The sequence below is a fragment of the Phragmites australis genome, chromosome 17, assembly GCF_958298935.1.
Source record: "Phragmites australis chromosome 17, lpPhrAust1.1, whole genome shotgun sequence".
Classification (NCBI taxonomy): Eukaryota; Viridiplantae; Streptophyta; class Magnoliopsida; order Poales; family Poaceae; genus Phragmites; species Phragmites australis.
In genome coordinates, this window is record NC_084937.1 from 3,428,782 (window position 1) to 3,454,761 (window position 25,980).

Sequence of the window (25,980 nt, forward strand, 5' to 3'; positions counted from 1 at the left end):
TCCTGGTGATCAAATGGGAGAGGGAGCACCAGAGGTGACCAAGTGAATAGCAATCGGGACGTATCTAAATATCATGATGTGGTAATTTGATCCACCATGTCATATAATATCATCATGAAATATTACACAAACCTATATAGCTCGATCTTATATAAGACTGTTCGATTGAAATAACCAAACGTTGGTACATGGCCATATTCAACACAGCTTGGTACAGATATCATACACATCCTAATCTCGTGTGGGTCCCCCAACCGCCTCGGCCTCGTCGAGGGAGTCCAACCCGAACACGGCGACGACAACAAAATAGCCTCCTCCTCCTCCTCCTCCCCCCATCGCTCTCCACTCCCCTTCCCCTCTCCCCTTCCCCTCTCGCTCCCGTCGCGACGACAAGCAACGACCAGGTACGAATTCATCCCCCGTAATCGCGATTTCTTCAAATTCATCCTCCCCGCTCCCCCGACCGCGAGCTTTCTCGCTGCGGAACCGTGGATTTTGACCCCAGATTTCGCAGATTCTTGGCCGTGGGTTAGCCAGGGTTCAGGGAGATCCGCGGATTCTTGGCCGGTCGCAGGGGAGGGGCTACGGGTGGGGCGATTCACGCTTCCCGCTTGACCTTTAATCCCGAGGGGGGGGGGGGGGATTAGGGTTTGCTCGGGTCTCGCCCTGAATACTGATGCTGTCTGCGAGATTGGACTGCTTTTTAGCGTGATGTTTGATTCCGTTGGTAATTGAATTGCTCATGATTTTGTTGCAGGTGGTGGAAACCCATGAGCGTTTGATGGATGATGACTGTTCCGATGGATAGTGCTACTGCCGCCCCATCCTCACGGGACCTCGCGGAGCGCCTCTTCAAGAAGGTGAAGTCCTTTTATTAGTTCTTTTTATCTGTTTCCTTGCATGTTACAGCTTATGCTGCTTCTCATGGTGCGCTTGCCACTTCGGACTTTTTATCTGATAGAGTTTGCTATGTCCTGCCCTTCGTGTGATGCACTGATGGATTGTTCTGCTTGCTAACGTAATTTGTCGTGTTCTGTAGATGCTGAATCAGTAATTGGGCGAGTTTGCGTCTTTGGATAGGCTTACCAGTTTGGATAGTTAACTGTTTATTTTCAGTGCTGAAGCACCTATCGTTGATTTTTACAAAGTAGTAAAGAAAAGAAAAACACGCTGAGTTAATTATTTCCCTGGATAGGGTCAATAGTTTGCATGTATTTTGGGTTCGAATTTCCCATGCTGGAGACCAAATAGATAATCCTGTCCGTATGAGGCATTAAGATATAATGGTGACATTGCAATGTTATTGTGCAGAATGGCGAACTTGAGAACCATCTCCGGAAGTCTGTGCAGTCCAAAGTCCCATCGGATCCCAACATATGGATTCAGATGCGTGACAACTTTGAGAAGATAATTCTTGCAGATCATGACTTCTCTGAACAAAATGAGATAGAGTATCTTCTGTGGCAGTTGCACTACAAAAGAATTGAAGAGTTCAGGAGGAACATTAATACTGCAGGCTTAGTTGCATCTCAGACCGGGAAGAACAATGCCAACCCAGATCGAATCAGGAGAATTAAATCAGCCTTCAGAAGCTTCCTTTCAGAAGCAACTGGCTTCTATCACGACTTGATGTTAAAGATCAAATCAAATTATGGCCTTCCACTGGGCTACTTTCCCGATGGTCTTGAGAATGCAAGCAACTCTGTGAGAGACGATAACAAAACAGCTGAAGTAAAGAAAGGCTTGGTGTCATGCCACCGCTGTCTGATATATTTGGGAGATCTTGCCCGTTACAAGAGCTTGCATGGGGATGATGATTCTGCAAGTCGTGAATATGCTGCAGCCTCTAGTTACTACAAGGAAGCAGCTTCCATCTGTCCTTGCAGTGGAAATCCTCATCATCAGGTATGATCACACTGCCATATTTTCTCCACTGGTTCTTCGTTCTCTATTCAGTTATCTAATGATGATCTTCTGCCTGGATTTTTCAGCTTGCGATACTAGCATCTTACTCAGGCAATGAGGTGGTGGCAGTTTATAGGTACTTCCGAAGCTTAGCTGCAGATACTCCCTTTGCTACAGCACGGGACAACTTGATTATTCTTTTTGAGAAGGTATGGTGCTGCATCTTTATTAGCCCATATCCATTGTCTACCCCCTTATCACACTATGTGGAAATTTTGCTTGATTTCCTGATTTCGTTTACCAATCTTGTTATTGTTTGTCTGGTACGAAGATTAGACGGTTGAAACCATGGTTGGATCTCTGTTCCTTTTTGCCAGTCTATTTAGTTGTAGCTTTGGATATTACATCTGTGACCCTAGGCACTTTTTCTCTACAACTGTAACATAATATGAACATCCTGTAATCGCACTTGTTTTGCATGTTTACATGTGGCAAATGATTGCAAGATATTTCGCTTTTTTGTCTTCTATCCTTGTACTATTATAGTGTTATGTTCTGTACAAGTTTAACGTGCTTTATATATTCTGGCAAGATGTTGTTTGTTACTATTCTCTTTTACGTTTTTATTTTGTTTACTGTAATTTTGTCTCCATAATCTACCATGTTTCCTAAATGCTAGTTTATCTTGATTTTTTTTGTAAATTACTAAACATAAGAGTGGAGTCTTTTACATGGTCTCCAATGAGCAAACATTGAGCAGTATATTCTATTATATTGGGGGCAACATTGAGCACTAATTCTATTATAACATGTATATGAATGCTAATAAACTTTTAGTTTTATAGAAGTGCTATACGGGACAAATTCACACTTCTGTGTTCTCATGTATCAAGTCTTAGGGGCTGTTTGGTTTCAGGCCCTGGATTCCAAGCCAAATATTGGTCATGGCCAAAGTTGGGGCTATGCCCAAACTTGGTTTAAAAAATAGCCGTTTGGTTCGTGACCAAGCTAAAATTTGGCAGCCCAGCCAAAACGCAGCCGGCCAAATCGGTTGCATAACTCGCCCGCTGCTAGTTAACTGTAGATGGGCACGGCCAAAAATTTTCGGGTGCGACCAAATTTTGGCTTCGAACAAACGCTAGCCAAATCAGTTGGGCATGACAAAGTTTGGTCTGGCTTCCTGGTGTCACAAACGAAACAGGCCCTTAGTATTTAGAAATATATTGATAGCCAAACTATATGAAGTTTGACTGATTGTATCCCAAGGTCACTCTTTTCTGATTTAAGAGGATAGTGAAGAGACATGTTAAGTTACTGTTTTCTACTACCTCATAATATTTTGTGCATTTGCTCTAGGAGGCAAAATTATAGCTAATGGCTAATGGTTAAATGTTTTGCAGATTGCATATGTTCCATAACTACCCATCACAAGTTGCATTCAATCTCATGTTGTTTTCTTATTAAGCATTTTATGTTTTGCTGCCTACCCTGTTGGGGGTCAATGCAACTATTTTCGCTCATCAGATTGATTAACCTTGATCACAGCTTATTATTCATATGGATCTCGATATTTCCTAGTTTCTACTCTCATGTTTGCATCATACTATGAGTAGGAAACAGCATACTTTTGAACCAGGCATAAAGTTTAAATTCCTGGAATGTAGCAATATGATTAAAATGGTGCGTGGGTGTGTTGTTAAGGGTTGAGATGGCTGTTAAGGGTTGAGATGGCTTTTGGTATTAACAAATAACAATACTAGAATTGTTCATTTGTTCTCATCATCAAATTGACATATCTTCCCAGACCCGTGCCATGAAGTTTCTATTGCTGATTATTCAACTTTCTATGCAGAATCGTCAAAGTTACACGCAGCTGCCAGCCAACAATAAAGTTCCCACAGCTAGGACATTACCCCTGCGGTCATCTGGGAGGGGCCGAGGACGGGGAGAAGCAAGGTTTCAGCCAAAAGATGTTAATACTGAAACAGCTGCAAGGGGACGAGAGTGCAGTGTTCCTGATACATTAAAGGCCTTCTATATACGATTTGTTAGGCTCAATGGAATTCTTTTCACAAGGACTAGGTACTTTCCAATCCCTTGCATGATTGAGCTTGGTTATTCTTTAACCCTCCTTCTCTTGATGTCAACCTAACTAGTATATCTTCTTTTTTGGTCACCTTTTGCAGTTTGGAGACATTTGGGGAGCTTTTTGCTTCAGTCAGCAATGACTTGCAGATTCTTCTTTCTTCTGGTCCCGAGGAGGAGCTTAATTTTGGTTCTGATGCTGCAGAAAATTCTCTAGCTGTTGTTAGACTTACTGCCATCCTTATATTCACAGTGCACAATGTAAAGAAAGAGCCCGATAGCCAATCGTATGCTGAAATTGTGCAACGCAGGGTACTGCTTCAAAGTGCATTTACAGCTGCCTTTGAGTTTGTTGGACGAATTCTCAAAAGGTGTGCAGTGCTTCGTGACATTGCATCAAGTTTCTACCTGCCAGCCATTTTGGTCTACATTGAATGGCTGGCTTCCTATCCAGAATTGGCTGTTGATTCGGAGATGGAGGAAAAGCATGCACATGCCCGATCTTTCTTCTGGAACCAGTGTATCTCGTTCATGAATAAGCTGATCCTTACCGACCTTGCATCTATTGATGGTGATGATGATGAAGCTTGCTTTTCAAATATGAGCATGTATGAAGAGGGTGAAACTGGCAACAGGCTTGCTTTGTGGGAAGATATCGAATTAAGAGGGTTTTTGCCCTTGGTTCCTGCACAGATCATTTTGGATTTCTCAAGCAAAAAGACATTTGGAAATGTTGGAAACACCAAGGAGAAAAAAGCACGGGTTCAACGGATTTTTGCCGCAGGGAAGTCACTGCTGAATTTTGTTCAGATTAATCAATTGAGAATATATTTTGAAACATCTTCTAAGAAGTTTGTCATGGCCGAGAAGCCTCCTGTTTTGGAAGCTAATGCCCCACCACATGAATCTTCAGATGCACTTGAAATGAATGCTAGTGAACTGGACCAAGCCTCAAGAAGATTTGATTCAGTTTCTTCTAATCTGGGTGTACTTCAGTCAAAAGTGTTGTTGTGTCCTGAAGGAGATGATGATGAAGAAATTGTTTTCAAGCCTACAGCTTCTGAGAAGTTTCCGAAAGCTCCTTCAGAGCTATCTGTTAATGGATACATCCAGCCTGTACAAATGTCTGCTGCTGGTTGGTCAAACAATGGTGGGTCAATTTCTGTTCAGAGCACTACATCTGCTAGTTGGCCAACTGATGGTGGGCCAGTTTCTGTTCAGAGCACTGGATCTGTATCAGCTGCTGGCAATTATAACATTAACCAGTCACGTCCTATGTCTTCTATTGGTTGGGCTGTCAATGGTGAGCAAAATGTGATCCCTAGCATTGCTCCAAGATATGAATTCGTGCAGCCTTCTGACGTGCCTCCTTCCAGCTGGGCAAGCAATGGTGTACCGCATGTTGGTCCTCAGAACACTATTTCAAATTTCCCAGACATTGTCTCTGACCCACGAGTATCTGCATCAATGGTTCCACGCTTCAGTAGCCCTGATTATTCAAAATTGCTCAGGGAACAAGAAATACTCTTGATGAGTGGACTGAGGAATGTTAACATAATGGGAAATGGTTATCTGGAGCAGAGATTGCAGGGTGGATTGAGTGGTTTACAGTCTATGGGGTATTCACCTCAGATGCCGATTGAATCTGGTGGTAACATTACAAATTTGACACATAACCAGGTGAAAGCTACTGGAGAGACTATCCCATCTGCACTTGATTCAGTTGTACCCTCAGTAGCACCTTCAGATGGCATGACACTGAAATTCACTGAAGCATCGCTCGCTGCATCAAAGAAGAATCCTGTTAGTCGTCCATCAAAGCCTGTTGGCCCTCCTCCAGGATTTAACCATGTTACCCCAAAGCGGCATGATGATTCTATTTCAGTGGAAAAACTGCAGAACCCGCAGGTTGATGATTACTACGGCTGGCTTGATGGCTATCAGCCATCCAATGACCGTGTTAACAACTTAAGAGCTGTTTATCCTGATGTGAGTGCTACTAGCACTGCATTCATCACTCCATTCCCTTTCCCTGGAAAACAGCAGGCTTCCGGGATGCACACCCAAGGGGCCAATGAGAAGACATGGCAAGATTTCCACCTTTTTGAGCCTGCAAAACATAATATATTTCAGAATTACCAGCAAATTAATCAGCAAACGGGTCAAATGGCTGAACAAGAGACAGCAGATCCTATCTGGCCCGGCCGTTACCTTGTGTGACTCAGTAGCTTGTTCCAGGATGATTGCTGGTAAAAATCGTTCTTTCAGTTGAGAAATTAGTCATTACACAAGTCTCTATTTCAGTGCTTGTCTTAGCATGTTATAGTCTATCAGTTCATGTCATCAAGGTTCACAAATTCGTTTGGACCCTGGAAACTGGTGAAGTTCAAAAAAAAAAAAAGGCTCAACCTTGTAAAATCAATAACTAATTCATATGAGCTTAAAATCAAGTGAAACAAATTTTGTTGGTTTCCTTGTAACATGGTCTACATGATAAAAGTATTTATACTCATAAAGAAGTTGAATATTTTCTGTGAGAAAATGTATTTGCTAAACCTAGTTAAATGCATAGTTAACTCTTTGTTAATCCAAAAATCATGAAAGCAATTTTGTTAAGTCTTCTTACATGATCCTGTCCTTTAAAAATATATGAACTTATGAAATAGTTATTGTAATATGCAGGATTGTGTAAATGTGTTGCAATTAGATTAATTCATAACTAACCAATCACACCTCCAAAATTAGTTAAACTACTTTTATTAGTTTACTTATACTATGCTTTATGTAGGAAAAATAATAGTAGACATGAAAAAGTTAATTACAGTGTTGTTCCTTAGTATGTTCACTTTCTGCTTGTGAACTTTGTAAAAATCATGGAAAAATTAATGAAACTCTAAATGAAGTGAAACCAATTTTAAAGATCCTCTTAAGATATGCCTTACATAAGAAAAATAAGTGTTGGCATGTTAAGCTTTTCCTTAACATAAGTTAATAAATGAGTTGCACGCTTCAACTTTTTCTTTTTTTTCAAACTTTCTTCCTATAGAATATGATGCAAATGACATTATTTTTGAATTTTTTTCACAGAAGGTCTGAGAATTGTCTCCAGTTTTTCTAGGATTTTTTGTGATTTTTAAATTTTTTTTTGAATTTTTTGAATTCAAATTTGAAAACCGGTCACATTATGAAATCGGTGTGGAATGATAAGCTCGGTAATCACAGCTATCGACCGGTAACCGACGAATTTTCAAACCCTACATGTCATACATTGTCTTTTGTTGCAGCAAAATTTGGTTCACATATCTGAAGAATTACTGTTCTCACAAATATTTTGTTTCATTTATGTAAGAGTTGCTGGGGATCCATTGGAGTAAGTGGCACAGCTTGACCCCCTACTGAGTTCGACCGGTACCTGCAGCCCTCAATAGTGTTAAATTTCTTTTGGAGAATGGTGGTCTTTGAAGCATAACTATTGCTGTTAGGTTTGGTAAGCTTGATGCTTCAGTTCTATGCAGGCATTTTGTTTGGATATGCATTTGAGTATGTTTTGTACTTTCATGTCCTTTTCCTTCTTTTTATGTTTTTGAGATTTATTGAATAAGAGATGGCTTACAATTGTGTCAAGAGTTCAGTACTCCCCTCAATCATTTTATTTGGTTATCTACTAGATGCAATTATGAAATGCACCTAGAATTTTCAGTCTGTTTTCCTTTGTGCCAAATAAGTAATCCATCTTGTTACTATCAATGCACAATTTTTGTGCCATCTTGTAGCATTATTTGCTTAGTTCAGTGCCATTTAGGATTTTATTCTGGAGCTTGGTGATTGGTTATAAAGGATGAATGTTCCATCGTCCTTTAATTCATCATCTAGAAAGCACAGGATGAACTCCCTCCGATGTTAGATGCAAGTCATCTTAGCCTTGGGTACAGGGATGTAAAAGGGGTAATTAAAATAGAGTTGTTCCCCTTCATTTGCTCAAACTTTAACAGGTTTTCTCATAAGTATGTGTGGTACAGAGACCATAGGGCTAAAACGACTTACATTTGCAATTGAATGGTCTCAGAGCCGAGTTTTTTTCTAAACCAGTCTTTTTCTTCTGAGTACTGGATATACTACCCTATATGGTTTTCTGCATAGAGTGTTGCAACTTGCAAATTCAATCTGTTAGGAGGGTTTACTTTTTTGCTGGTAATGTTCTTGATAAATTAGTTTCTCTTGGCGGAACAATAGCTGCCTTTTTATTGTTAACTTGTTCTGTAGTATACTCACCATTCATCGGTCGCCGATTCACCTTAACTAATGAGTTGGAAGCTTTCCTGCTCAGGATGTTTGCCTGTTGTGCTTACATTTTGGTTTGCAATTTACAGGGTGAGCCGCATTTTCCGGGTCAGAGAGAGGGTGGAGGATGGTTGATCTGTTGACAGTCTGATGAGTAGAGATGTATGGCGAAGTCTTAGATGCTCAGACACAAAGGTTTGATGGAACTTGAATCAAGTGGTTATAGGCATGGACCGTATGCTTCATCTCTCATTGGACAACTACCTACCACAAGAATGGCACCAGCGGATGGTTGCTGCAACGGCTAAAAAGCCATTCAATGTGGATGCCTGTTCTTGGTTCTGCTATGCCTATCTATGGTACTATGAATAAAAGTTTGAGGAACAACTAGCATGTCGGCAAGTCGTTTCTCGAAGTATACTGCATCTTGTTAGCATCTTGCTCTGTTTATGCTGTTTGGTAACAATGTGTTGGTTGCTGTTTTGCTGGTTGTTGCAAGTTTACTTCAGTGTTACCTACTATACTATTGGAACAGTTTGTCATGGTTTATGTGTGTGACACTTGTGTCCTGAATATTGTGGACCAACCTGCGTATTACGATGTCTTATGTGATTTGAGACTGAATACCTTATACGGTATCTATCGAGCTTGTCGAGGAGTTGTGTTATTGTGGTTTGTTTTCAAAAATTCAACTGCTTAGTGAGCAGTGTTTCTTGTTTTCCATGAACTGACCAGCATGTGAAGTGTCATGATCCTCACACCTTGTCATCTGTGAGCTACAATATTCTTGAGATCCTAAGTGGCGGAGCGTTTCCAGCTTTTAAGCAGATCATCAAACTAAGAAGATATAACACTCGTAATCATATTAATATCATGCCCTGCTTGGATGGAACTTTGGGGTTCAATTCGGGTTGCTTCTACGCCCCCTTGGAAAGAATCCAAAAATGTTGCGAGCTTGTCAACAATTGTTTGACCAGGCTTTAGGGATTTCAAACTAAGTTTAAGAAATTGTTGCAATAGACTGCGCTTTTCTGAAATGTTGGAGATGTGTTGACTAGTGAACGTTCACCGAATAGAGCCTCCTAACTTTTCTGTGTGTTGACAGAGAACTCCAGCCACACAAGGCTGACGGTCTATTATAGTAACAGACAGGAATATAATAAAATTTGTCTACCATGTCAAATGTAATTTTGTCATAGATTTGTTGGGTTTTTTCCTTCCCGTGGAGAGGTTTCTACATTTATCTTTTGTCTTGAGTCGTTGCATGTCCTGGTGCCAGCCTTTGATCTCAATGACATGCATCCATATAATTGTTTTTGGGCATAGACTAAGAATATCATGTGTTGCATATGTATACACAATAACATACCTCAGATTGTGACATCAGAATTTTGGGCAAGCAAATACAATAAGCACAAAGGCAAACATTTATAGTCCAGAATAGAAAAGTTCCCCGTGAGTTTGTTTTGAACCACAAAACAAGGAACATCAACATTTAGGATACGTATCATCTTGATATATTGGCACTGCTGCATGGATCATATTATATTTAATTTGTGAGCTTTCTTCATGCTTTGATGTTGTTCTGCCACATCTGTCATCTCTGGCATCTTGTCCACTTCGAGCTTTAGACATTCCGAAATTATCATTCAATTTTTGTGAAGTATTCCCATGTCTTTCTCCACTACGATTTCCATATCAAACAACAGAATAGTTTCCTTCTCTTGTGTATAGATATCAAGAAAAGTTTAAGTAGACTATTGTTTTCATCCAAAGCTGCATTTTTCCTTGTAAGGAGTTCTAAGAACCATGTCACTTCAAAACCGTATACATCACTCTGCTTCGTCAACAAGCCTGATTAATTGGGTCTACATAAACCATGTCACCTATCACATATTTAGTATGCGATAAAGCACGACATGATCTAACATGAGACACTATTTTTACGTGAAAAAACTTTGCAGGAAAAAATCACAGACGCCAATCGACAATCTTCACTATATCAGGGATATGTAAAATATAGAGATTACAATGAGCATCTCAACTCTCATTGTAGCTTACAAGATATATTTATAAGAGTGGACACATAAGATCTGAGTCTAATATGGACTGTTCTGAAATGTAGGCTGAAGACGTCCCTTGTATGTCCCAACAAGAATCAGGATCACAATCCAACAAACTCCACATTGAGACGAATTATATCTTATACCAAATGAAAAATCATCAATGAACTTCCTTCAATAATAAATATTACCAACGTCAAAAGTCTCTTAGACTCAAATTGTGACACCAACTAAACTTGAGCATATCTCAACTTTAGTAGCAGAAATTGACTTTGTCATCATATCAGCGGGATTATCATGAGTGCTTATCTCATATATTTTAATATCACCTTGAGCAACAACATCTCTAATATAATGATACCTCAATCAATATGCTTTGTTCTTTCATGAAATATTTGATCATTTGTGAGGCAAATAGCATTATGACTATCATAAAAAATATTAACGCAAGAATTATCTCCACAAAGCTCAGTATACAAACCTCTCAGCCAAACAGCTTTTTGCATGCTTCAGAAATAGTCGTATATTTAGCTTCAGTAGTTAATAAAGCAACAATAGCATGCAAACATGCTTTCCAACTAACAGCACAACTACCAATGATGAAAACATAACCCGTGAGAGATCTTCTCTTGTCCAAATCACGAGCATAATCTGAGTCAACATAACCAACAAGTCCATCTTCATATTTCCCAAACTGCAAACAAGCATTAGAAGTACCACACAGATATCTGAAAATCCACTGAACAACTTTCCAATGCTCTTTGTCAGGATTAGCCATGAATCTACTAACAACACTCAGTGCATGAGATAAATCAGAATGAGAGCAGACTATGGCATACATAAGTGAACCAACTGTACTTGAATATGGAACTCTAGACATATTCTTGATATCATAATCTGACTCAGTATATAAAGTTGAAGATAATTTGAAATGTACAGCTAATGGAGTACTCACTAGTTTTGAATCATGCATATTAAAATGACAAAGGATCTTCTCAATATAGCCTTGTTGACTAAGATATAACTTGTCAGCTTTTTTGTCTCTAATGATCTCCATGCCAAGAATTTTCTTTACTGCACCTAAATCCTTCATCTCAAATTCATTACTCAATTGTGATTTCAGTTTGACTATTTCTGATTTATCCTTTACAACAATCTACATATCATCAACATAGAGAAACAAATAAATAGCTGAACTATTAATAGTCTTCAAATAGACACAACTATCCTAATCAAAACGCTTAAAACCATTAGAGAGCATAAAGGAGTCAAACCTCTTGTACCATTGTCTAGGGGATTGCTTCAAACCATAAAGAGATTTCTTAAATTTACAGATAAGGTCTTCTTTTCTAGAAATAACAAAACCTTTAGGTTGATCCATATAAATATCCCCATGTAAAAATATAGTTTTAACATCTAATTGCTCAAGTTCATAATCACGCATAGGAACAATACTGAGTAAAGTGCGAATATAACTATGCTTCACAACAGAGAATACATCATTATAATAAATACCTGTTATCTAGCTATAGTCTTTAGCAACCAACCCTGCTTTATACCTGCTACTTCATTAGCAGAAATATCCTCTTTCTTTTGAAAATCCACTTGCAACGAACATACTTCTTCTCTTTTAGCAATTTGACTAAATCCCAAGTACCATTCTTTTCAAGTGACTCTATCTCATCTTGCATTGCAGTCATCCAATTATTACAATCAGAAAAAGTAATAGCATCATTATAATTAGAAGGTTCTGCATTACCTTCAACATCTTCTGCACAACTCAAAGCATAAATAACAATATTACACTCCTCAATTAACTTCTTGGGTGGATTAATTTGCTTTCTAGGCCTATTAACTACAATAGAATGTTATGTAGGCTACATAACAGAAGAAGAATGTAAAACACTAGATGAATCATGATCAATAAATAAATTTTCAGTAATAGGTGCATCTTGAAAGCAGCATGTGGTGTAATTTTTTATTAATAAAATGCTCCACCTGCACGCTAGAACTCTGTTGACTCTGAACAGGAGCATTAAGTAACATAGTAGATTTATTAAAGACAGCATTCCTGCTAATCACTACTTTTTGTGTTGTAGGATTTTACAATTTATAACCTTTAACACTAGATTTATAACCAAGAAAGATGTGCTTTACAGCTCTAGGTTCCAATTTACTATTATCAATGTGAGTATAAGCAGGACAACCGAAAACTCTTAATTCTGAGTAATCAGCTGGAAAATCAGACCATAGCTCAATTGGAGTTTTCTTATCAATTGCAATATTAGGTGATCGATTAATAAGATAGCAAGCAGTGGAAGCGGCTTCAGCCCAAAAACACCCATGCATACCTGCATTAGACAACATGTAACGGGCCATCGAGATGATAGTTTTGTTCATATGCTCAGCTATACCGTTTTGTTGTGGAGTACTAGGAACAATGTAGTGTCTCACAATGCCTTCAGACTTACAATATGAACCAAATTCCTCATAACAGAATATCATCTCATTATCAGTGCGAAGCTTCTTTTACTTTCTTTTTAGTTTGCCTTTCAACTATAACCTTCCACTCCTTAAATGCTTTAAATGCTTCTGATTTATGCTTCAAGAAATAAGACCAATCTCTCCTCGAGTAATCATTAATAATAGTTAACATATAACAAGAACCACCTAGCGAAGGCCTATGAGATGGTTCTCATAAATTAGAATGCACATAATCAAGAATACATTTTGTTGTATGAACCAAAGTGTTGAATTTCACCATCTTATGCTTGCTAAAAATACAATGCTCACAAAATTTCAGCTTGCCGATGTTATGTCAATCAAGAAGATCTCTCTTGCTCAATTCTGCCAAACTAAGTTTACTCATATGTCCAAGACGCATATGCCAAAAATTAGTAGAATCATAATCTGATAATAAATATGAACTTACAGCGGCATCACTTGTGATTGTAGTGCCTCGAAAATGATATAAATTAGCATACTTCAAATCACCTTTCATTACAATAAAGGAACATTTTTTCACCTTTAAAATATCATCTCCACCAGATCAATCATACCCTTTATTATCAAGAGTACTCAAAGAAATAAGATTTCTTTTCATACCTAGAATGTGCCTCACATCTGTCAAGGTTCTAACAATGACATCATGCATCTTTATCATAATTGATCCAATTACAACAATTAGAAGTGGATTGTCATCACCCATCCTAACAGAACCAGCATCTTGAATAGAATTATAAGTGATGAACCAATCTTTATGTATACATATATGAAAAGATGCAACAGAGTTAATAATCCATTCATCATCACTACTAGTGTATCCAACAAAAGCAATGAGAGTCTCTCCATCAGAATTATTTTCAGAAGCAACAAAAAAAGTTTTACCTTCTTTGTTAGATTTACCTTTCCTTTTTTCTTTATTCTTCAACTTGTAACATTCATATATATCATGATTATCTTTCTTGCAATATCTGCAAAAATTTTCTTTACTTCTGGACTTCGAACGACCCATGTAGCCGTTCGAACTTTTACCTCTTTGGCTATGATACAAATTCTTTTTCTTTGTCCTACCACGCACAGTCAAATCTTCTCCATTAGAAGTCGAGCCATCAGTAGGTACCATTTGTTCATCTTTTTCTTAGCATGCAAGGTCTCATAAACTTATTTCAAAGTTAGAGTATCATGACTGTATAATATGGTATCTCAAAAGTTTGCAAAAGAATTAGGCAATGAGCACAAAAGAATAAGACTCCTCACCATCATATTTTACCTCTATGGGCTGTAGATCAGTAATGATCTCCTTAAATATCGAAAGATGATTCAACACAGAACTATCCTCTCGTAATTTGTGCGTAAATAGCTTCATCTTCAAATGCATTTTACTAGCTAGATCATTAGACATGCAGATCGATTCCAGCTTTAACTATAAAACATGAGCGGTTTTCTCTTGCAAAACCTCTTGCAAAATATTGTTTGATAAATAAAGATGAATTTATGACAAAGCCTTACTATCCTTTCTCTTTTCTTTATCGGGTTCTTGTGGCTAAAATTATCAAGCGTATGATTCAGATCAATATATGCAACTACAGTCCACATCTTGATTTGCCATAAAAAAAACCTTATATCTCAGTCTAACAGTAGTGGAATATCATATTTCAAAGAAGCCATATAAATCCTAAAGTGCAATTTTTTGGGTGTACTGGCCGGAAAAACAATACCGATAACTTTGCTGGATGTTGCACGCGCCAAGAAAAATCACCAGGTGTTGATCCTCACGTGAGAGAGCAGGTGATCCTCAAGACTTGATCAGCACACGAACAGCCCCAAGTGCTGATGTGCAGAGGCGTGCTTGAACACGTACGGACGAGCACGGTCGCGTGCGACAGCAGCAGATCGGAACTAGACGGTGATCGGCGAGTGTACAGCGGCAGCGTGAAAAACCACCAGGCGATGCCCCCGGAGACCGATCCGATCGGCTGAAGGCCTCGTGATGAAGGCGCGTGAAGGCCTCATGATCCAAATCGAGCGTCGTAGATGGATCGGTACAGACCGGGGGTGCGAAAAACTGGTGACGGACGAGGCCGATGAATTGACGAAACGAGCGGTGACGACGAACGTGAAGGAGACCGACGGGAATAGATCTATTGTTTTTCTCGTGCTCACCTGTTCTAGCCGGCTCTAGTACCATTTATTAAAAATCAAACATGATATGATCAAATATCAGACATGATTTTTACGTGAAAAACTCAACCGCAAAAAATCACGAGCATCAATTAGTGATATTCACTATATTAAAAATATATACAATACAGAGGATTACAACAAGCGTCTTACCTCTCCTTATAACTTACCATAGATATTTATAGGATGAACACATACGACTCGAGTTTAATATAGTCTGTTTCGAAACGTGAGCGGAAGCCGTTTCTTATATAATTCAACAAAAAATCAGATCACAATGCAACTTAGACCAGCATTTGGAAATCCTCGTCTTTCTTTTCTCCAACAATAGAAGCTTAAACAACTCTCATTATCTGTGTATACCTGCACAAATAATGACATAACCTTGTTATATGTCACTAAATATTGTGTTGATAACAAGATTTAATATCTATAATAGTTATTGTAGTGATGATCGTCTTGATGAGATATTGTTGGACCTCAACGAATGCATGAGAGTGACTGAATCGAGCAGGTGGTCCCTGACCATGATCAGTGACCATAACTAATGACCACGACCAGTGACCACCGACCAGTGACCATCGACCAATGACTAGCGACCACGACCAGCGACCATTGACCACAGTGATCTCCAAACACAATGAATTTTAGCAGTTGGTCTCCAAACAAGTGGAAGAACTGGTCGGATTCGAGCACATGGATACATCGAGCAGTGGGTCTCTAAGTAGGTAGTCTAGCCAAGAATGTAGTACGCAAGTATATATTTGGGTCGAGTATGTAGTCGAATTCAAGAAGGCCGAACTGTAATAAATGATATTGGAGTAATATATGAGAATTTACATGGTTGAATAGGAAAGATATGTTAGTTATAGAAAATTGGGAGATCAGAAAGTATAGCTGAATCATATCTGTAAGTCTTGTTCGGTTTGAATTAGGAATCTTGATCTTGTACGGCTAAGACTTGCTGCCTTTTAAATATGAGGGAGTCATGGCTAATTGAAATTATCATCTAATAGATCAAACACAATTTACATTACCTTTTGTTCTATCTAGTTCCTGTAGTCCTATTCTCTTTTCCAATCTATATTTCTATCTGTTCTTGATCTCGACGACCAAGTACAAGCAACCGGTCATCTGCGCTCTGACGGGGTCCCTCCCAAGAGTGGGTGATGATGAAGGTCCGACAACATAGCAACACGACTAGGGTACCCTGGGTGCTGCTTGCCGGACATTGCACACGAGATGCTTAGTGTTTGGCATGACATCTTTCCGCGTCAACATATTTTTTGGCGACTCCGCTAGGGACTCAAAGTTTTTGGCTGCCCTTTAGTCATGCCAGTATCCACTGACCAGCGACCATGGTGATCTCTGAACACGATGAATTTCAGCAGTTGGTCTCCAAACATTTGTAAGAATTGGTCGGATTCGAGCACATGGATATATCGAGCAATGGGTCTCTAAGCAGGTAGTTAGGCAAAGAAGGTAGTACGCAAGTAGATATTCAGATCGAGTATGTAGTCAAATCCAAGAAGATCGAACTACAATAAAGGATATTCGGGTAAATATATGAGAGTTTACGTGATTGAATAGGAAATATATGTTAGTTATAGAAAGTTTGGATATCAGAAAGTATAGCCGAATCATATTTGCAAGTCTTGTTTGGTTTGATTTAGGAATCTTGATCTTGTACGGCAAGACTTGTGGCCCATTAAATATGAGGAGGTCATGGCCAATTGAAATCATCATCCAATCGATCAAACACAATTTATATTACCTTTTGTTCTGCCTAATTCCTATAGTATCGTTCTCATTTTCAATCTATATTGCTATAAATTCTTCATCTCGACGATCAAGGACAAACCGTCGGCCATCTGCGCTCGGACGGGGTCCTTCTTGAGTGTGTGTGATGACGAAGGTCTGACGACGCAGCACCACAACCAGGGTATCCTGGGTGCTGCTTGTCAGATATTGCACACGAGATGCTCAGTGTTTGGCGTGGCATCTTTCCATATCAACACATTGAATTACCCTTCATTGAAGTATTAAAATGTTGATACAACTCTATGACGCATCTGCCCATTCATTGGGAAATGGCTCAGTTCTTAGTTTGTTGGACATGTGATAGCTTCGAGCTTTGTCAGAGGGGAACTGATATGCCCTAAAGTTGTCCGAGGCAAATGAATATGGATATGCTCTCATGAAGGTAAATTTGGAAAAGCATGGTTGGTTGGAAATATGGAGATAGAGGTCCTTTTTTTCTTCTTCCTGGTGATATTTGTTCTACCTTATGGAAAAAGGTGTTTATCTGGGCAGCTAAAGCTCTGAAATGTGGATATAGGTGGCAGGTTGGTAATGAGCATATTGTTATATTTTGTGAGGAAATATTATTGCCTCTAGCAGTCTAACTATTCAATTCTAGGATTTATATTACATACTTAAGAAAGAGGGAAAGTCATTTATGATATTTGAGTTGGTCATGAGACGTGTACTATTATAGAATTTTCTCTCCTCAATTGAGGTTTGATGGTTTGAATTAGTTGGTATTGTATGTAAGACAACTCTATCTAATGAGGCAGTGGTAGAGCCGCATTGGAGCATGGAGGTAAGGTTGTTCCCCAAAACATTTTGCAAAACACTAAGAAGTAATATATATGTTTAGTGATGATGGTATACTAACTCTGTCTATTGTGTACTTTGAAATTTTGTTGCACGACGCTGATGATGGTTATTACAAAACTACTGTATCCAGATTATCCCCTAGGGTTTCCTATATTATCTGGATGTATCTCTATGCCTAGGAAGGGGAATCCCTAGACGTATGTAAACTGCCCGTAGGTATCTGGAATATCTTGTAAACAGGAAAGTTTATCTCTAAAGATGACAAGATAAGAGTCCACAAGGCATATAACGACCCATATATATATACGGAGCTAGGAGACCCTGCGTAGGACAAGTCCATTCAAGTCCATCTAACTTATTCAAGTCTATAGTAGTTTTGAGCCCTCAAGCCTTTTGTACTTTTGATCTACATCAGCCATCATCTACGACTATGCACAAGGGAGTCTCTCGACTAGGTTTAGATCAATACAAGATAAACATGACATAGGGCTATTATCCTAAGGGAAGCCAAAACCTGTATAAACCCTTATGTGTCGTGTGGTTCGATTGCCGGTAGTATCCCCTACTTCATCTACAAGTTCATAAGATCGGTAGTTTACAAATCGTCGACAACTGGAGCCGCCTATGGGGAATATGACCAAAGACATCATATCCTCAACACATGATATGCTACCGACTTCACCCAAGTCTCCACGGAGGACCGGCTTCTCGAACGAGGGGTTCTACGATAACTTTACCTACTCGACCAACAACGAACTTGTAGTCAATTGGGTGGACTCCAACGATGACCTTACTAGAGATGACTCCATCGGTGAGGTAAGTCATTTTATGGATCAATGTACAAAAGACAATCGTGTTAGTGACGTTTGCCGCAAGTCGGGATCCTCCCCTGCAGCTTCCGACAACATGGATTGTCGAAGCACCTACCCGGAGATTTCCTCTGATGATAAATCCATGATGGATCTAGACTCCTCCAGTGGAGATTACCCTGAGAAATCTTTGCCATCAGAGATGGGGATGCTCACCTGTCTAATCATAAAAACAATGATCCTGCAAACACACAGGTCCCCACCGCTCCAGCTATAGGAGACACTAGCCAATCTCGCTGATGACAACTCATTCGATCCCAAATCCCAATGGGACCTAGGATCTAGCGTCTCCTGACCATCAATTGGGAACTTAATGCTTCATATCTGCAATGGCGCAGAGGCTCCTTCTTCTACAGGAGGCCCTCTGAAAACCTCCTACTATAGATCTGGCTACCCATAGTAGCATGGACTGGATCAACTTGGTAACCATCCTAGCCAAGGAACCCATCCTCCAGGACGAGAACTCTCATCTAACCGTAGCCATGAATAGCTCTAATCAGGGGAAGTCTTGCACTGATCCTTCCTGTCAAGACGCAGATCAGGAAAGACATAACCCCCAGAACAAGACAGTCCAGGAGGACAACCGAGCGCCTAGCCACTGCAAGACCTCGTCAATCAAGAACCATTCCATCAATGATCTACATGAAGTCATTGAGCAGCGAGACACTTGAAGACCCCTGATGAGCAGTCGATCGCTCCTCAAAGGTCTAATCGGAGGATGTCCCAGCACCGCTCGAGTAGAAGCCGCAGCCGATCTCTAACCCCCATAGGTAGAACACCCATGGCTACCCGAACCGAGCAAGGCACCATCAACGGATACCAGGCTTTCTATCCAGATCTACAGAGGGTGATCTGTAGATGTGGATAGAAAGCCTGGGGGCTTTAAGTTCCTTTTCATCGCAATTGATACCTTTACCAAGTAGATTGAAGATGAGTTAGTTGCCAAGATCATCTTTGCAATAACCAATAAGTTCATCATAAAAGCGTCATGATAAGATTTGACATCTCAAGTAGGATCATTACAGATCAGTTCTCAAGCGTGACATTCATCGATTACCATGAGGGACTAGGCACCATTGTTTGCTTTGTGTCAGTGACTCATCTATAGAGCAATGGACAAGTTGCATGGACGAATGGTCTAGTGCTACAGGAAATCAAGACCTGCATCTTCAATCGCTTATCCACCTACGCTAAAGCCCAGGCGTCTGTTGCAATGAGATAATCCACTATTTAGGTATCTATGCCTACGCACGCACTTGAGGGTACAAGAAGTTTCTCAGAAAAGGACAGTATGACTTTACAATATTTTTCTATCTTAGACTTCTTATTCGGAAATTCTACCCAGGAAGCCAGTTGGGGGCTTCACTGGTACATGGTACTGAAAGCTAAAAATATCATATCATGAACACTTCAAAATAGTTTCTAACGAGAAGGGATGATGCTTTAAAACCACAACTATGGGGATCGAGAAATTCTTATCAAGTCCTTGAGTGCCTAAAGGTTACAATGTTTTTCACTCAAGTAGGACCTAAGATAAACTACAATGTGCATCCCCACAAACAGTTGCAAAATTGTTGAACTAATTGGAAGAAAATCTGTCTAAGGCTAAACATGATATGTTGACATATGCTTTCTGTATCTTGCACTATTGGAACCCTATATTCATACGCAAGCATTTTGGTAGAAAGTAGATATTTCACTAATGAAATTTTGAGTTCTTTTTACAGATATGCTAGGGGAACTATACATACAAAGAAGGTCCAAAAGAAACTCTAAATCCTAGCTAGACATCGTGCAGGAAGAAGAAGAAAGAGAAGATCATAAGGCCCTAATAAAGAAGCATGCCCCTAAGGTTCCTCCCCCGGAGTAACTAATGTAGTAGTTGGCTACTCCGCTGCATTTGCCGTCGTCGTCGCCTGGGGATGAGGATGAAGTGGAACCCTTGGTCTCCTGCTCCTTCTCCTCAGCCAACACCTCCTCCTTTGATTTTTCTTCCTTCAAGAGATCCCAGTCTACCTCTTCCTGGCTTGGAGATGAGGGAATGACAACTGGGGCCTCGCCGTAATCCTCACCTTTGGTGACGACAGGACTAATGACCGCTGTTTCCTTCATCTCCTTGTCATTGGAGGAGATGTCGATCACCTCAATGATGGAGTTGGACTCGGCTAATGAGGGAGGTGCTGCGGTAGGTGGAGACCATGGTGATGAAGGCAGGGGCTCCGATGGGGATCTTGGGGCCAAAACCCTAACCTCACGAGAGTTGGACGATCATGACAACTCCATGGCTAGATTGGGGGGGCTAAAGCAGAAGGTTTGGAGTTTCATGTGCTTGCCACCCTGAGCTTATAAAGGCTTCTAGTACTGAAGATGTCCATGACTCTTCGTCTTTTGGTGTCATACGACGATTTTGACCACAAAATGATTTGCGGTAAATCAAGCATCTTCCTCAAGTGAAATCACATCTACTTAGCAAGCTCGCACAGACAAGGAGGCACTTGATGACTCTCTGACTAGTGTGGCATTGGTTCTGACTACAACTCAGAGCCATGACCTTCCGCACCAATGTCTCACTGCATTCAATGCTCGGAATATTTTTTGACGCACGTGAAGCAACTGGAAAAGTACCCTAGGGAGAATGGCGCACTACTCCACAGCGCGCACACAGTTTCCGAACATCATCATTATACTTTGATAGGGAAAGATTCTCTTCACCACCATGCATAATCTCCGCTGTGACGGTTTAAATTTCAAACCCGGTTAGCAACAAGTCTTTCCTCCACATCCTCTCAAAAGGTTGGGATGATATTTGTTGGATGACTCAGAATTCCTATTCGGATGGAATATCTTTTTAGGGCCTCACCTAAGTACTCGGAGGTATTTGGAATCCTAACTAGACGACCTGAGGACTCTAAGATCCAATCTAGATGTATCATCCTATCCTGCTGACTAAGTTGTTAATCCGTTGAAGCCTCATTTCACGTACTTATTGGGGGCTTGATGATTGGTAGTATAAACTACCGTATCCAGATCCCCTAGAGTTTTCTATATTCTCGGGGTGTATATCTATGCCTGGGAAGGGGAATCCCTAGACTTATCAAAACTACCCACAAGTATCCAAGATATTTTGTAAATAGGGAAGTTTATCTCTAAGAGGCCATACGATGACCTCTCTATATATACAGAGTGAGGGGACCCTGTGGAGGACAAGTCTATTCAAATCCATCTAAGCCAATCAAGCCTACAAGAGTTTTGAGCCCTCAAGCCTTCTGTACTTTTGATTCACATCGGCCATCCTCCACGACTACGCATAGGGAGCCCCTTGAATAGGTTTAGATCTATCTAGGCTAGCCAAGACCCCCCCTTGTTAATAGTCTTAGAGATCAATACAAGACAAACATGACGTAAAGCTATAATCCTAAGGGGGGCCTAAACCTATATAAACCCTTATGTGTCATGTGATTCAATTGCAGGGAGTATCCCCTACTTCATCTACAAGTTCATAAGATCAGCGGCTTACAAATCATCAACAAATGCAAATGTTGACTCTGTATCCCCATCACAAAGATCTTGTGTTCTGCTACAACGAGGACTCACTAATTTGGCAGCATGAATCCTGTGGTAAATTTAGTACTTAGATCATATATTGAAGACGAGTACTATAAAACTACCATATCCAGACACCCCAGTGTTTTTTGTTATTCTTGGGGTATATCTTTATCTCTCAGAGGGAATCCCTAGATACATAGAAACTACTCGTAGGTACCCAGGATATCTTGTAACCAAGGAAGTGGTAGGGGAAGGGCCCAGACCCACAAAGGAGCCTATTAACAAAGTAGACCATATAAAGACCCAAGGGCCTTTATGTAATATTTGTACCCCACCAAGGGTTGAAGAGGAAGTTTCACCTCTCCCTCTAACCTATATAAAGGACCCAAGAGGTCAAGAGGGGGGAGATCCCTTCCACATCCACTCCTCTCTCTCTCTCTCTCTACCCATATTGAACCATTCAGTACTGTTCACGAAAATAGTTCCAACAGTTGGAGCCGATCGTGGGGATCCAAGTGAGGAGGCCTTCGGATCACACAGGTTTCACATGGAGGCCTTCGTACAGAGGAGGCCTTCCCTTTGTATGTATAGGGCCTTTGTACGTATAGGCCTTCATACAGATAGGGCCTTCATATAGGCAAGGCCTTTGTAGTAGCTGGGCCTTTGTTGTCGAGCAAGCTTTCATTGAGGAAGAACCCTTCGTTAGGTCTTCATCGAAAAACAACCCTTCATCAAGCCTTCATCAGAGAAAAACCCTTTGTCAAGCCTATCAGGGAAAAGGAACCCTTCATCAGGCCTTCGTCTGGGAACAACCTTCGTCAGGTTTTCATTGGACAACAACCCTTCGTCAAGCCATCATCAAGGAAAAGGAACCCTTCGTCAAGCCATAGTCGGGGAAAAAGGACTACGGCAGGCCTTTCTCAAAAAAAAAAAAACCCTTTGTCAGGCCTTCATCGGAGAACAACCCTCCATCAAGCATGTCAGGGAAAAGGAACCCTTCATCAATCTCTAGTCAGGGAAAAAGGACTACGTCAGGCCATTGTCGAGGAACATCCCTCCGTCAGGTTTTAGTTGGACAACAACCCTTCATCAAGCCTTCGTCGGGGAAAAGGAACCCTTCGTCAGGCCCTAGTCGGGGAAAAAAGGACTGCATCAGGCCTTTATCGGGGAACACCCTTCGTCAGGACTTTGCACAAAAGTGATAAGAACCCTTCATACAAGTGGTACCCTTTATACAGAAGGCATCCTTTGTACAAGAGACACCCTCCGAAGGGATGCGGCATAGAAAGTTTGAAGCCAGGTGAACTTCCTTGGACACCGTGGACAATAATCACACACCAGCTCCACTTATAAACTTGATCACTTTATGCTACTATATTCGCTACCAAGTATATTTTTATCCATACCGAAGAGAGTTATATCTACAAACTAGCAACCGTAGCAGCTAAAGATATTTAGCTTGAGTAAAAATCATCATCTGAAGGTGGCGCACGGTACTGTTTTTTACTTTGTTGATGGTGATGCGAGCCAAAAAGAACAAGCTCGCTGCCAGCTTTTTTGTTTGGCATGCACTAGGAATTTGTTTTACTAACATACACTGGTACTCACATGGAAGTGCTGTTTGTACAATAGGCTCTAAGCGGGCACTTGTCAGGCTATGTCTTCGCATGCGAACCTTCGCCACCACTCTTCGCGCTTGTGCCTTTGCCAGGTTGCATTCGGACCAGTAGGCCATCGCCACCGAGAGTCCATGTTGATCCAGCTCCGAAGGAAATAGGCCTTCACCAACCCATGCGGGCCTTCGCCAGCCTTCGCTTAGCCCTCGCTACCGTGGGTTTGCCTCAGCAAGGCTTCGCACCTCTTGGACCTTTGCTCAATGCGAGCGAGACTAGCTCACGGGACCTTCACACGCGCAGGAAGACGCAAGCCTCAGCAACTCTAGCTTTGGCACATAAGATCAACCCTTGCCTCCAAGGATGAATGTGGCCCACCCTCATCTGAGGATCGCCTCAACTTCATCGATGACTCAATGTACTTTTCCATGTCAAACTGACTAGTAGTTCTTTGAGTGCTGGGCCCCTTGGCAACCACAACTACAGACGGGTCGGCCTTCACCTCAGTGATTTGGGAACCCAGCTGCCATCATCGGACATTCATCACAACCCCATCATGCGGAGGGATGTACATCCCAAAGCCAAGGCTTCAGCAACATGCCTTCACTCCCTGCTCCGCTAGGCAGGCAAAAGTGAGTTGCAGTCTAGGCGCAGTGCGCATCGTCATGGGGCATTATGGATCAAGGCCCGAAGCTCTTCTAGCGGCATCTTCCGTGTTCCCATTTTTTGAAATCGCAAAAGGAAGAAAGATGTATACTAATATGCTATGTTTTGTTTATGAACTCTTCGTGTGGGGTCTCCACGCGCGTCATGTGTTGGGTCTTCGCTTTGCGCATCTGGATTTCGCACGCTTGGTAGTGCCGTCGCATTATGCGCTGGGCCATCACGCGCAGGGCCCTACATTCACTTCACGCCATGGGCCTTTGTCGGGCCTTCGCATGTAGGGAATGTGCTTGTTGGCCTTCGGACGCCTTCGTGTCTCGCATCTGGACTCTTCACTCTCGGCTGCACTTTCACATTGCGCCATGGGCCTTTGAGCCTTCGCGCGCATAGTGGGCCTTCGCCTCACACCATGGGCCTTCGCCCTTCGGACTTTTGTGAGTTCGGCCTTTGCTCGCAGGGCTTTCGTGCTGCAGGTCATCTTCAGCCCAGGAGGTATGCCCATATGCCATCCCACCAACTCTTCTATGCAAAATCTGCAAAAAGGAAGCACCAGTCAGGGTTCGAACCTGGATATCTTGGGTTGCATGCGGCAATCCTCACCGCTAGACCACTAGTTCCTTTGCCTCTTGTTAGGCACAATTTATCTTTTTTTGCTTTATCTACAAAGCATCTCAACGTGCTATCATATCTTGTGCTAGGAGTAGTAGTGCGTTTGAATGTTAATGTCACGCGCTAACCCATTGAGTTACGAGCGTAGCACCTTGTCCTGGCAAGTTGCACCATTGAGCTATCGTTCCTTGTGCCAGGGAGCATCGTCAACCACTTGCACGTGGCAATTTGCACTGTTATTGCCGTGCAAAATCTGCAAGCAGTGAGTGACGAACGAAGCATAACTAGCTCCGATTTTCTTAGCTGGGCATTGTCCAGCATCGTGTGTCTGAGCATCGACTAGATCTCAACTTTATCGTACAACGTGACAGGCTTCATTATGAAGCCCTTTACCCTTCGCATGAAGAAATTTGTTTTTCAAAGTGTAGGATATACCCTTCGCATGAATGAATAAACGAATGAGAGCTCCTTACCAAAGTATTTATCTCTGCATGCGTGCATCACATCTGCCCATGGCTTGTATGTCAAAGCGTTTATTTTTTGAGCCCACGTTGCAGCTGCATCGAAGCATGTAATATTTGCATGAATACTGAAGTATTTACCTTCTCTGTGTTCGCATAGTATAAATGAGCCAAAGTATTTATTCTTACCCTTTGCAAGTATATATAGATTTTTATGCTCCGCTTGAGGGGTTATTTCTTTACCCAATGCAGGTTTTTACCCTTGCGCATGACATATCTCATTTTTACATACCAAAGTGTTTTACTCTTCGCATACTCACATCACATGTGCTCATTTTGCACGAGTGCCGAAGCATTTACTCTTCCGAATACGTGTCCTAACCCTTCGCTCGAGGGACTTTATTCATCATTTGCAGGTTTTAGCCCTTTGTATAGGGTTCTTACCCTTCGCTCGGGAGTTTTCATTCTTCGGTGTGATGAAGCATCCATCCTTCATATATGTTTTATTTTTCATATGGCGAAAAATACACTTCATACATCTCGTTTACATGCCCATGTGTTCATTTTTTGTGCATTTGCATGA

General features: G+C 41.0%; 1 protein-coding gene across 1 annotated transcript; it reads left to right on the forward strand.

The window, feature by feature from the left end:
• Positions 1-205: 205 nt before the first annotated feature.
• LOC133897567 (nonsense-mediated mRNA decay factor SMG7-like) lies at positions 206-8,992 on the forward strand. The gene is made up of 8 exons (XM_062338338.1): positions 206-404; positions 758-860; positions 1,312-1,905; positions 1,992-2,114; positions 3,758-3,987; positions 4,092-6,239; positions 7,340-7,477; positions 8,361-8,992. Exons 2-6 carry the CDS (start codon positions 786-788, stop codon positions 6,208-6,210), a joined length of 3,141 nt encoding a protein of 1,046 aa, XP_062194322.1. The 5' UTR covers positions 206-404; positions 758-785; the 3' UTR covers positions 6,211-6,239; positions 7,340-7,477; positions 8,361-8,992.
• The last annotated feature ends 16,988 nt before the right edge of the window (positions 8,993-25,980 follow it).